The 16,750-nt window shown below is 39.8% G+C and overlaps 1 protein-coding gene across 3 annotated transcripts in view; it reads right to left on the reverse strand.

Annotated features, from left to right (window-relative positions):
- Positions 1-7,451: 7,451 nt before the first annotated feature.
- chrdl2 (chordin-like 2) overlaps positions 7,452-16,750 on the reverse strand; it is a 63,934-nt gene continuing 54,635 nt past the window's right edge. For all 3 annotated transcript variants that reach the window (XM_043704964.2, XM_087991932.1, XM_043704965.2), the window contains 2 exons: positions 12,963-13,061; positions 7,452-8,114 (listed from right to left, as the gene is read on the reverse strand). In XM_043704964.2, coding sequence (XP_043560899.1) covers positions 7,984-8,114; positions 12,963-13,061 — 230 coding nt within the window. In that variant the 3' untranslated portion in view covers positions 7,452-7,983. The remainder of the gene's footprint in view (positions 8,115-12,962; positions 13,062-16,750) is intronic.

Raw genomic sequence — 16,750 nt, forward strand, 5'->3', positions numbered from 1 at the left:
AAACATTAGTGCAGCCGCACTTGGAATATTGTGTACAGTTCTGGTCACCCCATTACAGGAAGGATGTGGAAGCATTGGAAAAGGTGCAGAGGAGATTTACCAGGATGTTGTCTGGTCTGGAGGGAAGGTCTTATGAGGAAAGGCTGAGAGACTTGGGTCTGTTCTCAATGGAAAGAAGAAGGCTAAGAGGGGATTTGATAGAGACATACAAGATGATCAGAGGATTAGATAGGGTAGACAATGAAAGTCCTTTTCCAAGGATGATGATGTCAGCTTGTATGAGGGGGCATAACTACAAATTGAAGGATGATAGATTTAAGACAGATATCAGAGGCAGGTTCTTTACGCAGAGAGTGGTAAGGGCGTGGAATGCCCTACCTGCCAATGTAGTTAACTCAACTACATCAGGGAGATTTAAACAATCCTTGGATAAGCACATGGATGATGATGGGATAGTATAGCGAGATGAGCTTAGAGTAGTTCACAGATTGGCGCAATATCGAGGGCCGAAAGGCCTGTTCTGCGCTGTATTGTTCTATGTACTATGTTTTTTAAACAGGACCCTGATTTTATGGACTGAAATAAAAATAAAGTGTCAAATGCATCAAATTAACAAGACCATAAGAAACTTTGGATGATATGTGATTGCTTGATTAAATATACAAAGGCTGTTGTCCAAGATGGACTGCTGTACCATTAATTTTGTGTAAGTGACATTTCATCATTTGGATAACCATTGACATGAATTGAATAGTGTGATGTTTCTGTATTTATGCAGCAGGTCAGATGTAGACTTTTTATTCATTTCTGGGATGTAGGCCTTGCTGACTGGCTAGCATTTATTGGCCATCCCAAAGTTGCCCTTCAGAAGATGGTGGTGAACTGCCTTCTTGAACCACTGTAGGTTGACCGACAATGCTGTTAGGGAGGTAATTCCAGGATTTTGACTCAGCAATAGTGAAAGATTAGATTAGATTACTTACTGTGTGGAAACAGGCTCTTCGGCCCAACAAGTCCACACTGACCCTCCGAAGAGCAACTCACCCAGACTCATTCCCCTTCACCTAACACTACAGGCAATTTAGCACGGCCAATTCACCTAACCTGTACATCTTTGGACTGTGAGAGGGAACCGGAGCACCCGGAGGAAACCCACGCAGACACGGGGAGAATGTGCAAACTCCACACAGACAGTTGCCCGAGGCGGGAATTGAACCCAGGTCCATGGCACTGTGAGGCAGCAGTGCTAACCACTGTGCCACCATGCCACCCAAGAACGGTGATATATTTCCAAGTCAGGATGGTGGGTGGGTTGGAGGGGAACTTGCAGGTGGTGTGTTCCCTTGTCCTTCGAGGTGGATAGTGGTCATGGGTTTCAAGGTGCTATCTGAGGATCTTTGGTGAATTTCTGAAGTGTATTTTGTTGATTGTACACACCATTGCTCCTGAATGTCAGTGAGGGATGGAGTAGATGCTTGTGGATGGAGTGCCAATCAAGCGGGCTGCTATGTCCTGATGGCATTAAGCTTCTTGAGTGTTTTTGGAGCTGCACCCATCTAGGCAAGTGGGGAGTATTCCATAAACTCCTGACTTGTGCCTCATAGAGTGAAAGACAAGCTTTAGGGAGTCAGCAAGTGTGTTACTCTAGGCTACAGTGAGGACTGCATATGCTTGAGATTAGAGTCGAGAGTATGGTCCTGGAAAAGCACAGCAGGTCAGGCAGCATCCGTGGAGTAGGAGAGTCAACGTTTTGGGTGAATACCCTTCATCAGGAATCAGTGAGTTACTCTCCACTGTATTCTACCCTCTGACCTGTCCTCATAGTCAATGTGTTTATATGGGGGTCCATTTGAGTTTTTGGTGAATGGTAACCCCAAGGATGTGAGAATGGAGAATTAAATGATGGAAATACCATTGAATGTCAAGGGGCAGTAGTTAGATTGTTTCTAATTGGTGATGGTCATAGCCTGGTATTTGTGTAGAGTGAATGTTACTTCCACTTGTCAGTCCAAACCTGAATATTGTCCCAATCATGGACTGCTTCAGTATCTGAGGAGTCGTGAGTGGTGTTGAACATTATGCAATCATAGGCGAACAACCCCACTTCTGACATTATGATGGAGGGAAGGTCATTGATGATGCAGCTGCAGATGGTTAGCCCTATGCCATTAACCTGGGAAACTCTTGCAGAAATGTCCTGGAGCTGAGATGACTGACCTCCAATAACCGCAAACATCTTCCTGTGTGTCAGGTATGACTCCAAACTGCGGAGAATTTGGCCCCTAATAACCCATTGATTCCAGTTTTGCTAGAGCTCTTTGATGCCACACTTGTTTGAATGCATTCTTGATGACAAGAGCTGTCAGTCTAATCTCACCTCTGGCATTCAACTCTTCTGTCCAGGTTGGAACCAAGGCCATAATGAAGTTAGGAGCTGAGTGGCCCTGGTAGAACCAAAACTAGATTCAAAACAGATGGTTCTGCTTTGTAATTTCAAGCATAAGTACCATTTAACATTGTAATAAGTGGTAATTATTATCAATCAACACCACTGGCATGAAAATTAATTGAACTAGAGGCGATGGGAGATGGTTAAAGCGGGAATGGTAACATTGGGGGAGAGACATCCATGTTGACGTTCTCCCTCTCTTACTCATTTTCAATTGCAGCCTGCTACTTCTTTCAAGTTGGAAGGCTTCAAGAGCCTTTTTGGCATTCTTAATTTGGACGGCAAACATCCCCCTTGACCATTAATCATTATTGACCATAATCCCCAGAGGCTAGTCAGGATTGCAGAAATAATCTCGACCCTGGGTTTCCACCCTGGATGAAAAATCCAAGGTACTTTGTCTCCTTTTAGGGTTGAACAAGATTGCTTCAATAAGCTGAACAATGTTGTGGTGGAATGTAAAATGTCCATGCCATTTCTCACACAAGTAGTTTCTGTTTTCAATTAAACTTGGCTTTCTTACATGGAATCTGGGGATCACCCCTGCCTCTTAATATTTATTTTCTAGTTCCACCATGTGTTCCCAAGGCTGCATGCTTTCGAAATTGTGACTGCGAATTGTGGCTACCTGCATTCTTACTGCAATGTGTGAAAAGCTGCAGCACACATTCCCCTTATGATTACAACAATATGTTACACTCTGAAAGCAATTTGGGCTCCAGATATCTGGACATTCGTAGCCACCAGCTGTGGAGCACAAGGCAGAAGGTGAGAGAAAGTGAGGACTGCAGATGCTGGAGAGTCAGAGCCGAAAAGTGTGGCACTGGAAAAGCACAGTAGGTCAGGCAACATCCGAAGAGTAGGAGAGTCGACATTTCAGGCATAAGCCCTTCATCAGGTATGATCATTCCTGATGAAGGGCTTATGCCTGAAACATGAACTCTTCTGCTGTTCTGATGCTACCTGACCTGCTGTGCTTGTGCCAGACTTTTTGACTCTGACAAGGCAGAAAGTGTCAATGAAGACAAGCCCCTCTAAGCTGAACCCATAGTTTGTACAGCTCTGTAACCTGTATATCATGCAACTGTATCTTATTAAGTTCAGCTCCTTACTGCCAATTGGCAGAATGCATCCTTCTTTTAAATTTGCCTGAACATGAAACATTAACCTCTTAGCACATGCCCCTCTGGATGGAATGCATTTCTGTTGTTCTTAGGACTACAGATGATGGTAGTGGACAGGCAGAGGCAGGAGACATGAAAATCAACATACCGAAGTTCATTCGAGGTCACAAGGATTTTCAAAACAGCATAACAAAAAGGGCAAAGTTTATCCTTGAAAATAGTTGATAGAACAATGAGGGAAAGGAACTGTGGAAAGTATAACTAGGAGTCACAGAAGGTAGAGTGGACAACAAACATACTAGCATCATAAATTTGAGATCTGGGCTATTTTATCTCTAAAAACTATTACATTTGACTAGCTGCCCATGAGATTGTGTTGGAAATATTAGAGATCACTTCCAAAGGTGTTGTAAATCCTCAACAAAGAGCCTAAAGGGTCAAAGTAGCGGAAAGCAAATCAAATAGTTGGCAACAAACAAATAGTTTTTAAGAGCCTCTAACCAATAAGGTTACATGTGAGATATGTGCAGAAGCAGAACATTCTATCCCTTCATATCTTCTCATTAAATTGGAACTCTTTTCTGGAAAATGTGTTCAGTTCTTATCTAAATTGTATGAAAAAACAGTACATTTTCATTTTCATGACAGTGCTGTCATATTCATTTTTGTGATAAGTCTGATTTAAATTATTGCAGCAAACATAACCACAATTTGACCAGCACTTTTCATGAAGATATTGAGGGCCAATATTTTTCATCTGACTGTAAGTGAGATCAGCACTGGATATCTTCTGATTGTTATTTCTATACGCAGCTAGAAGGTATAAGTCGTCATTCTTGCTGTTGCAAGTCTCTCAAGTCAGCAATGCTGCTTGAATTACCACAACTTTTTATAATTGCAAAGGGGAGAGTTTAAATGGTGCACTGTCCTAGGTGAATGACCTGAACCTCTATTTCCAACTGGACTCAGGTCAGGTCAAATAGACTGCATTTTGATTGAATATTGGCTAATGAAGTTTAGATCAATGGAAATACCAGGCATACCTGAAAATGAGGTGTCAGCCTGTTGAAGCTATCATCCTTAATTGTATTAATTTATGGGACAACGTTTATTGCCTATCCCTAGTTGCCCTTGAGAAGGTGATGGTGATGAGCTGCTTCAGTCCATATAGTGTCAGAACACCCACAATGCTGCTGGAGAGAAAACTTCGTGATTTTGATCCAGGAACAGTTCTAACAGTTAAAATTTGAAGAAATCAGACTTTAAACTTGTGAATAATTTTAAGTAGTGTTGATTGACAATAACTCCCAATATTACATAGCTAAAAGGATATTTATGCTTGAAATGACAAGCCATAACTTTCTCTATTGAGTTTAGTTCTTGGATGAATATTACACATTTGCACCATTCAGTAAAGGACATGGTTAATCAGACAATGAACCATTGTTTTTACAAGTTGAACAGTGATGCTCCGCACCTTTGTCAGTGTGACAGGGTGGCATGGTGGCTAACAGTGCCAGGAACCTGGGTTCGATTCCACCCTTCCACTACTGTCTGTTGGAGTTTGCACGTTCTTCCTGTTTCCATTGGGTACTCTGGTTTCCTCCCATGCTCCAAAGATATGCAAGTTAGGTGGACTGGCCATGCTAAATTACCCATAGTGTTCAGGTATGTGCAGGTTAGGTATGTTAGCCATGGGGAAATGCAGGGGTAACAGGAATAAGGTAGGGGAATGATTCTGGATGGGATGGTCTTCAGAGGGTTGGTGTGGACTGATTGGGCTGAATGGCCTGTCCCTATACTGTAGGGATTGTATGGATAACACCTTTTTGGTTGGGGGGAATCACTAATTAATCTCCTTGTGTAGCTTGTTGAGTAAGCTTGATGACAGGCAATTGCCTGCCAGGTTGCAGTTCATCACCTGAGAATGTTATAAAGTAGATACTGATGAGGACTCTTATGGTGCAGTTCTAGTAATTGAGCCAGGAGACCAGGGTTCAAGTCCAGAGGTGTGTGACAAAATCACTGTACAGATTGATTAGAAATAGCTGATAAAATAAATAAATACACCAGACACCGAATTTCCCATAATGGACTTTGCTTGTAAATACTGGACTGGCTACATTGGTGATCACTGGTGATAGTTAAAAGGAAAAAAAGTCCTGGTGATTTTGGTGGTGGGAAAGTCATTTGCTTGTGCATGATAGCACTTTGGAGTATATAAAACCAAAAATAAAGCACACCCTCCCAGATGCCAGCAGTTTATGGACTCCCAATCCAGCTGTGTACTTTATAATGCTATGGAATCTGTGAAACATGTTTATGTTGGTTGTAGGCAATTGCACCCCTTTTCAGTTATTTGAAACATTTTTTTATTGTGTATTTGGTTGCACTTCAACCCGACACTCCTGATCTTTGGACAACTGGGACATGGGCAGATCAGATGACTTCCTTGTGAGTCTGCACCTGGGCCTGGCCAAACTGGAAATAAACAGGTCCAGACAGCGGGCTATGGAGGGGGTAAATCTACTGAATGTCTGCCCCTTTTCTGTGGCAATGTTCATGCCTGGATGTCCTTGTAGAGGGAGGAGGCAGTATCCATAAATGCTCTCAATGCCTTTAGAGGGAGGTGTGTACCAAAGGGTAGGTAGTGCTTTAGTTTCCTTCCAACTCCATTTTGATTTAGCTCCTTCCCTTTTGCCCTACCCTCACCATCACTTTTGATAGTTTGCAGTGCCCATAATAGGTTTTGCATGTAAACACAGGTGTTTTTACTGGTGGCATTTAATGCTTGAAGAAAAGGTCACAGTGATTTGGTGATGGGAAAGCCGTAACTTAATATACAGTTCATTATTCATCTCCATCAAACTATTTTAAGCTCTTGAGCATTGTTACATATAGTTCGCTATTTTCCCCCCTTAGGCAAAATATTAGCTATTGATCTACAAATTCACATTGTAATGGTTGATCTGCTGCCCTTAAAGATCTTGTCAGCATCATATCTAACATTTTTGCTTTACTCTAGCAGTCAACTCTTTGCCTCATACTGCAGGCAGGAACACTTGAATTTCTGTTTGTTGGTTTAAGAATTTACCAATGGATGTGTTCTGAAGCCTTAAGGAACACCTGAAGTGATGTCCTGGAGCCAATCTGACTGATCTTCAACAACCATAACCATCTTCCTTTGTGGTAGGTGTGAATCCCACCAGCTGTGATTTTCATTGATTCTAGAATCAGAGAACCCTATAGTGCGGAAGTAGGCCATTCGACAATCGAGTCTGCACTGACCCTCTGAATAGCATGCCACCCAGTCCCAGCCCCTTACCCTATCACCATAACCCTCTATTTCCCATGTCTAATCCACCTAACCTACACATCCATAGTTGCAACAGGGCAATTTAGCACTCTAGTTGTGCGAGGGCCCCTTGATTTCAGATTCGGTAAAATGCAGCCTTGATATTAAAAGCAACAGTCAGCTTACTTCTGAAGTTCAGCTCTTTTGTCCATTCTTGAACAAAGGTTATAATGAGGTCTTGAGGTGAGTGGCCAAACAGAATCGGTGAGCAGATTAGTACGAAGTAAGTTGCTTGATAGCGCTGTTAATGAGCCCTACCATCACTGAATTGCATGTAGTTGTGGGAACAGTAACAGTACTAAGAACAGCTTCATTCTTTCATCGTAAATGCTAAGATACACATTATTGGTGACCTGGGAACAGAATGTATCTTTAAGTATCCATTACAGGTTGTTTCTGCTTTGGCTTTAAAAATGATACAAAAAAGAATGCATGAGACATTTATATATAATTGTGTGGAGATAAAGATAAATTCAGTTTCCCGTTAATCCATAGACATTAGAAAATAGATGACAAAGGAATAAAATGTTATACAACTGGCTATACTTTATTAGTTTCAAGAAAAATGAACTGTCAGTACATAAATAAAGTACAAATACCTTCAAGGGTAATGTCAACATATTCCGCAGATTTATATGATGAAGAAAGAAATTTTACATAAAACCAAAGTATGCATTATGTGTGACTTGAATATTATTCACACATTGACAGACTAATTGCATCCTAAGAATTAAGATCATGTAAGTAATTTCAATAGTGTTTTATAATACAAATAAATACACATTAGGACCACTCTCCATTCTTTATTGCCTCTGAAGGCACTTTTTTTTCTCTCTCTTCCTTGTAATAAAGAAAGCTAACACAGTGATTTTTCTTTATTCATTTTTCTGTTGTATACATTTTGGTTTTGGGGTGCTCTCAATCATCACCAGAGTCCCACTGCAGTCCAGCTACAGACCAGTTTTCAATGAACTGAATTTTCCCTTCTAACATTATGGTACCTCACCACAGACAACACTATCCCCCCACCTCCCCACCTCGCGAGCTTCCCCACTTCAGCAGTGCTCCTTTTCTGGCTTGTTCAGCTGTAAAACCTTAAGCAAGTCTTCCAACTCTGTTTTGCACTCTTGGTCCATACAAAACTGGCTGATTCGAGCTTCTCCCTCTTTAAAAATTTTCCATCGACCTAGAAAATATGTGTTTGAGGAATGAATAACATGCAGTATTTTCCTGCAACATTCAGTGAATATACACTGCAGTCTCAGACAATTACATCTACAATGAATGCCTGAAATTTGCATAACTTTAGCTCTGAGTTGCTAAGCTACAGTCTAAGTTACGGATATTACAAGGCATCAGGAAGAGGGAGGATTATGTGTTCCAGGAGACACAGGCCCATTAAATGAGGCAAAACTTTAGAGGTGGTCAACGGTCTGGAACAGGAGAGGTGATTGGAAGTCAGGCACTATGGGAAACCAGCATGTAGTGATGGTGTAGCCTTAGCCCTGACATTGTTTGAGAAGTACAAGAATTCTGCTACATATGTGGACAAGGAGAAGGACTGCTAGAAGGATAAACAGACTTGCCATGGACCACGATGTAGAACGTCATTCAAGTGGGTGCAATAAAGAGGAATATGATAGTGATGGGGGTATTGTAGTCAGGTTGAATTGATGCAGTTCTTTGCTGATAACAGTCTGTTCTCAGACTCTCAGCCATAGCTAGAAACTTCAAAGATTGTGTGGCCTGTCCAATGCCATGAGATCTCCTTTCAGTTGGAGAGGAGTTTTCAGTGGCAAGAGGAAGATCTAATTGTGACCCAAGCAGAAAGCCAAATATCAATACAATTCATAATGTATTCAGAGAAATTGAGGAGTTAGGATGCAAATTAAATTGGAGAACATCAAGCATAATCTCTGGAGCTGTTCATATTGTGGTTTTCTCTACACTGGGTAAGACAGAATGCAGACTGGGCAATCACTTTGCTGAACACCTGCATTCTATCTGCAAACACCACCCTGAGCTTCCAGTTGCCTGCCACTTCAACACACCATTAAATTCCTGGGTCAACATTTCTGTCTCGAGCCTGTCACACTGCTCCAGCAAGATACAGTGTAAGCTCAAAGAACAATATCTCATTTTCTGCTTGGGGACTCTGCAGCCTTCAGGACTCAACACTGAGTTCAATAAATTTAGGGCGTCAATACCCTATTCCATGTTTGTTTCCTACCGTAGGTCCTGTCATCTCATGCGCTGCTTTCAGCGCAGACAATCTAATTTCACCTACTTTTGGTCTTCATTATCAGCCTTTCTTTCCACGTGGCTTATCAATATCTGTTCCTTTGTCTGCCTAACTGCCTTTCTTTCCCTCTGGGATCTGTCCCCACCTATCACTTACTCCTTTACCATCCTGTCCCACCCTAAGTCTTCATCAAATATATCACCTCCTCCTAGGTACCATTAGTTCTGAAGAAGCATCATTGGATCCAAAACACTAACTCTGTTTTCTCTCCATAGATGCTCCCATGCCTTCTGAGTTTCCCCAACAATTTATGTGTTTGTTTCATAATCTCTGGATTGTTATCTGAATCATGTGGCAATTGGCATAGAGTCAAACAGTTTGAAGGAAATGAAGGGGCTAAATACTGACAAATCCCTGGACACAAAGGGCTACATGTATGTAAAAGATAGAGCTGCAGTGATAGTGAATCCACTAGCTATGATTTTTCAAAATTCCTAGGTTTGGGAATGTTCTTATCAGATTGGAAGTTGGCAATATTTTATTGATTTATGGGATGTGGGCGTTGCTGACTAAGCCAGAAATTTTTGGCCATTCCTAGTTGCTCATGAGAAGGTCGTGGTGAGTTGCCTTCTTGAACCATGGCAGTCCATTTGCTGTAGATCCACCCATATGTTTTTGAGAGAGGAGTGCCAGTTTGCCACAGCAACACTGAAAGATTCATTTTCAAGAGAGAAGGGAAATAGAGAACTACAGGCCAACTAGCCCTATATCAATTGTTCGGAAAATGCTTGGGAATCTCCTTTCCCCATTTTAAAATATAGTCAACACCTCTATTCTTCCTACCAAAATGTACAGCCTCATGCTTTCTCACATTGTATTCTATCTACTACTTCTTTGCCCACTCTCCAGCCTGTCCAAGTCCTTTGTAGCCTCCCCTTTTTATCAACACTACCTGTCCCTGGAGTGATCTTTGTGTCATCTGCAAACTTAGTAACAATGCCCTCAGTTCTTTTGTCCACATCTAATAAGTTAGATTAAGGAGAACAAATAAGTAGATGTAGTATATCAGGAATTCCAAAAGGCATTCAATAAGATGCTGCAGCATCTTTTAATAGGCAAGGTCAGGATGTATGGAGATGGTTGTACATTAGCATAGATAGAGGATTAGCTATAGACAGTGGGCATAAACAGAGCAGTTTCTAGTTGGCAGGCAGTGCTGGACTTCAGCAATTTACAGTCCACCTTCATTACTTAGATGAAGAGTTGGAGGGAAAGTGATCCCTCCACCACTTTTTTTGAAAGCCAACATAATGGAGTCCAACTTTTTTGTTGATGAATGCAAGAACCTAATATGATTTTCCAGAATTGTTTACAGTCCACAATACACATTCATATATCACACTGTAGAAACAAATGGACAACTCACGAACAGCCATACGGATGACTGTGTTGGGAAATCAAAAAACATAATCCTGTCACAATAGTACCATAGAATTATTATGAATCAGAAGTAGGCCATTTGGTCCATTGTGTCTGTACCTGCTCCCTGAATGAGCATCATGATTTAGTGCCATTCTGCATTTTTTTTGTATTACATTGTTTCTATTCAAATAATCATCCAATACCCTTTTGAATCCCTCAATTGAACCTGCCTCCGCTATACTTGCATGCAACACCTTCAGACCTTACCTGCTCGCTGTATGAAAAAGTATTTCCTCACCTCATATTTCCTCATATAATATTTCCTTATTTGCAACTCACTTTAAATGTATGCTGTCTCATTCTCAGCTGGTTTGAGTGGGTACAGATATGCCCTATCCACTCTGACCCCTATTGGTTTTGAAGACTTCTGTCAAATCTCCTCTTACTTTTCTCCTCTCCAAGATAAACAGTCCCAACTTTTCCAATCATTCCTCATAACTCAAATTTGTCATTCTTGAAATTATTCTTGTCAACCTCTTCTGCACTGTCTCCAATGTGTTCATATCTTTGCTGAACTGTACAAAATACACTAGCTGAGGTCTAATTGGTATCTTAAAAAAGTTCAGCTTAAGCTCTTTGCTCTTACACTTAAACTTAGGATACTGTATGCTTTTTCTAATTGCTCTCCATCTAACCTGCTATTTTTAATGACTTATGCCATTATAAACCCAGATCTGGCTCCAGCATGACCTTTATAGTATCTTTTCTTTTAATGTATTTCAATGTTCTTGCTACCAAAATATCTTATCTCACACTTTTACCTATTGTATTTCATCTGCCATCTAAGTGCCTGCTCCTTTTGAACTTTACACTGTTCTCCTCACAGTTTACAATGCTTCCATGTTGTATATCATCCAAAAACTTTGAATTTTGCCCCTGTACACCAAAAGTAACCATTGGTAAATCAAGGGTCTTAATTCTAATCCCATGGCTAACTCTACTAAGAATGAAAAATATTCATTAACCACTAGTTTCTGTTTCCTATCATTCAGCGAATTTTGCACCAGGTTGCTACCATAACTTTTATTCCATGACTTCTAACTTTGGCACAAATCTGTTGTGTGGCACTGTACCAAATGCATTTTGCATTTTCATGTACATGCTGTCAACAGCATTCCCCCTCATCAACACTCTTAGTTGTCTCTTCAAAAACCCAAGAAAGTTGGTTAAACAAGCTTTCCTTTAAGAAATCCATGATGGTTATTTTTAATTATTCCAAAGTTGTCCATGAGGCATTAATTTTACCCTATATTATTGTTTCTGGAAGATTTTCCACTTCCAAAGTTAGTGGTCTGTAATTTCTAGCCTTACCATTCTGCCCTTTTTTGAATAACAACACAATGTTTGCAATTCTCCAGTACTCCAGAACGAGCCCATCTCCCAACCCATGATTCTGATAAACATTTCAAAATTATGGCTGTGCCTCCACAATTTTCACACTTCCTTCAATATCCTTGGATATAGCTCATCTGGCCTTGTCAACTTAAGCATCAACAGCTTATCCAATACCTCCTCCTTATCAATTTTGAACCCTTCAGTGACTGAAGTCCTTCCTCCATCACCAAGGCCTGAGTAGCATCCACTTCCTTGGTAAAGACAAATACAAAATATTTATTTAATACCTAAGCCAAGCTTCATGACAACATATTTAAATCCCCATTTGGTCCTTAATCAGTTTTACTCTCCTTTTACCATTATATCTCTGTCTACAAGAAAAGATTTACAAGGATATTGCCAGGCTTGGAGGGTTTTAGTTATAAGGAGAGGCTGAATAGACTGGGGCTGTATACCCTTGAGCATCGGGGGCTGAGGGGTGACCTTATAGAGGTTAATAAAATCATGATGGGCAAGGATAGGGTAAATAGACAAGGTCTTTTCCCCAGTGTGCGGGAATCCAAAACTAGGTATAAGGTGAGAATGATAAGATTTAAAAGGGATCTAACGGGCAAATCTTTCAAGCAGAGGGTGGTGCATGTATGGAATGAGCTGCCAGTGGAAGTTGTGGAGGCTGATACAATTACAACATTTAAAAGGCTGGATGGGTATATGAATAGAAAGGGTTTAGAGTGATATGTTGGCAAATGGGACAAGATTTATTTAGGATATCTGGTTGGCATGGACGAGTTGGACTGAAGGGTCTGTTTCCATGCTGTATATCTCTATGATTCTGTAGAATACTTTGCCTTTAACATTAGCTGCCAGTCTCTTTTCACAATCCCACTTTGCTTCTCTTGTGTGACACATGCAGGAAAATAATTTATTTATTCCATTGTTGTTGTGTATTGCAGGCCCTGAGCTGTTATTACTTACTCTGAGTAGTCCGTGTGAGTGGTTTAAAAGATCCAAGGTTAACTTGTTTTTCAAAGTCTCTTCTTGATATTTTTTCCACGTGAAAATGGTGTAGAACACCTGCCATGGAAAACAATGAATGCTATATTAAAGATTCTAACTTCTGAGTTAATATGTAAACAAATCTACTTTTCAAAATTGCTTTTGATTTATTTTTATAATTTCATGGGATGTATGTTAGATTTGCGGTCAATCCATCTTGTCCTTGAGCTGACTGGCTTCCTACAGAATCTTAGAGTACAGTAAAAACTCAACTATATTGCTGTTAGATCTTGAGTCACACAAAGGCGAGATTGGGAAGGAATGGCAGATTTCCTTCCTTAAGGACATTCATGAACAGCATGTATTTTCTTACAATAATCAATGGTAGCGTCATGATTCCCATCACTAAGCCCAGCTTTCAATTCCAGATTCTTAACTGAACTCAATTTCTATGAGATGCCAAGGTAGAATTTGGGTACATGACTGAGCCTTTGAATCACAAACCTACTCAAATCCACCATATACTCCGATTCAACTGTGGAACTAGAAATCATTGAGTTCCAGTTATAAAATACATCATTCAACAAATGTAAAGCTCAATTCCTGAGAAACACATGTACATTCTAATGCAAAATTAACTCTTGTGGAACAATGTAAATAAATACTCCATTCTGTAGCAGAGTGCTTTGATTACACATTTGGTGACATGTTTTACAAATCGTTAATGCAGAAGGTGTATAACATAGCTACAACAGCTCTCAATTTGCACTTTGCATTAAAGGCTAATAAAACAGAAGGTAATCTTCTGTTCTATTTCAAGCAAATTGGAAATTGTACAGAATCAAACAGTCTTAACTAAGCCTGATTACAGTGATAAAAATCTATTTTAAGGATACATGTCAAGGTTTGCCACTAACATGACTAATTTAGCAACTTATCCAAAGGGTGGTACAATGTGGAATGATATCTTTATTGCATGTCACCATCTTTCACTACCAAGGTTTAACAAGACTATAAAAGAAAATTTATGTATGTTGAAAGAGTTCGTTTCAAACACTTTTCTTTGCAGAGATGCTGTTCAGGAGGTCATAAAAATAATTTGAGTGCATACTTGTTGGACTAAGAGCATTGCATTACTCTCTCTGGCTGGTACAATCCGCTGGTTCTTATAGTCTGGCTATAATTACAGGAATAAAACAGTTGCATATCACTGCGAGGAATCTTCAGGATTACATATTTTCATACATAGTCTGAACTTAAACTACTAATGTCTTTTTATCTCACAAGTGCAAAATGCCATGTTAAGTTTAACAATTCTCAAGTCAACCTAAAATGGTTTTCAGTGCATTTTGGTGTGAAAGGTGGAAGTATAATTTGGAAGACCATTGCCAATCTGACACTACACTCCGGAGACCTTTACAAGTGGCTGGATACATAAGTCCCGATCATTTCAAACAGGTTCATTTTCACCAGCAGTAGGAAGTGAGCAAGTAGAGAATCACACAAACAAAAACCAGGCTTAGCAAGGCAGGTAAACTCAGCAGAATTTAATGCTGAGTTCAAACAGCGAAAGTTGTCACTATTTCAAGGAATTTAACCAACAGTATGGAAGTCATAAATTTATGGAGTGGTCATGAAACTCTTTGATGCAAGGCTCTAAAGTTATTTAAATCCCTAGATCTTTACAAATTAAAGGGAAATTCAGGCAGAAGCTATGAACCAGATTTTAAAACAATGGCTGTCGGACTATTTCACTTGTCAAACTATCTGGTTACAACTTAATCTTGACCATCTGTTCCTGTGGTTTCATTACAGTTTATTGTTGACAATTCCCAAAACCATTTATTACAGCTGTATTCACTATGAATGCTTAGCTGGAATTCGAAAAACTACAAGAGGTTTCATATCAACAAGAGTTGGCTGAATTCACATTTGGATTAACCGATTAAGGAAGCTAGGTGTAAGTGAGGACTGCAAATGCTGGAGATTAGAGTTGAAATTCCTGATGGAGGGCTTTTGCCCGAAACATCAATTTTCCTGCTCCTTGGATGCTGCCTGACCTGCTGTGCTTTTCCAGCACCACACCCTCGAGATTAAAGAAGCTGCTGAAGGACTAGCTACCTTTGATGTCATTACTGAAGGGAAGTTTGTTTATTTTTATAACAAACCTAAAACTTGAGAGAACTTCAAATCTTTGAGTGGGTTTTATGACTGAAGGTTTTTTGAAAACAATGTGTATATGACGGAAGGCTTTGTTAAATGTTGAGAGGCAGGTCAAACATCAATATGCTATTCTCATATAGAATAAACTGATTGTTCCCTTTTACATTTGTATTCCTATGAATTGTCTTGATGACAGCAAAATGAAAAACTTTAACATATTATGCTTTTTTTCAGTAATACTCAAATTCAGTATTAACAAATGGCTATATTTGAAAGGTTTTGGCTCTTCAGTATTAGGTATGTAACCATCATATAGTCATATATCAATGTTTATATTCATGAAAAACATTCTTAGATCACTCTTACTGTAGTTCCTCTGCATCTTTTTGTTTTACTACTGGGGCTGGGAGAGGTATATCTTCTACCATCCATTCTCTATTTTCTCTCCTATTATGTATCTTTTCTTTGTTGATGATTCCTCTGATTATCAATCTTTAGTCGATACTTTCAATCTATATTCACCAATTTTCTTCCAAACTCACAGTTCCAGTGGTCACAACCTCTAATTTCCCCACAGCAACAATTGAATCACTTCATCTTCCATTCTCTACAATACAATAGCAACATTTTATTCCTTCAATTTTTCAAAGATGCATTTTATTCCAGGAACTGCCAATTTTAATCTTTGATAGTCCCACATTAAACTGCAATGTCTCTTTCATGATCTGGAGCTATCTACAGGAATCTCAGTTCATTTGTTGATATCAGATTTATCTGCTTTGTTAATCAATAACTCTGTATAAAGCTCAAATGATGGCAAGTTGTTTTGGAATTATAAAAAAGGGAAACTTGACAAGAAATGTTCTTGTATACTTGTCACCTGACAATATCTAGCCTCTAATGTATCTTTTCCTGACACAAACTGTCTGATCATTCTTTACTTTTTTAATGATATTATGATCTGTTCACCTCTGAGTATTTCACTGTTATTGAGTAAAGAAATTGAGTTGGATGCCAAACAGGAAGACCATTAGCTGCATGCTATACCAGTCATTGAAAGTAAGCACACAGGTGCAACAGGGAGTGAAGAAGGCAAATGGTATGTTGGCTTTCATAGCAAGAAGATTCAAACGTGGAGCAGGGATATTTTGCTGCAATTCTACAGGGCCTTGGTGAGACCACACTTGGAGTACTATGTACAGTTTTGGTTTCCTTATCGAAGAAAGGGTGTTCTGGCTATGGAGGGAGTGCAATGGAGGTTTACCAGGCTAATACCTGAGATGGCAGCTCTGACCAATGAAGAGTGACTGTTTTGGTTAGGACTATATTCAGAAGAGTGAGGGAGGATCTCACAGAAGTGAAAAAAATTCTAACATGACTAAACAGGGTAAACTCAGGAAGGATGTTCCCATGACTGGGGAATCCAGTACCAGGGCTACTGTCTCAGGGTATGAGGTAAGCCATTTAGGGCTGAGATGAGGAGAAATTTCTTCACTCAGAGAGTGGTGAGCCTGTGGAATCCTCTGCCATTGAAAGTGAATGAGGTCAAAACATTAAATGGAGGAGAAAAAACATTTTCACGGAGGCGATATATATAGGAATCA

The sequence above is a fragment of the Chiloscyllium plagiosum genome, unplaced genomic scaffold (genome assembly GCF_037043375.1).
Source record: "Chiloscyllium plagiosum isolate Xiang-an unplaced genomic scaffold, Cpla_swu_hap1 HiC_scaffold_11, whole genome shotgun sequence".
In the NCBI taxonomy this organism is placed as follows: domain Eukaryota; kingdom Metazoa; phylum Chordata; class Chondrichthyes; order Orectolobiformes; family Hemiscylliidae; genus Chiloscyllium; species Chiloscyllium plagiosum.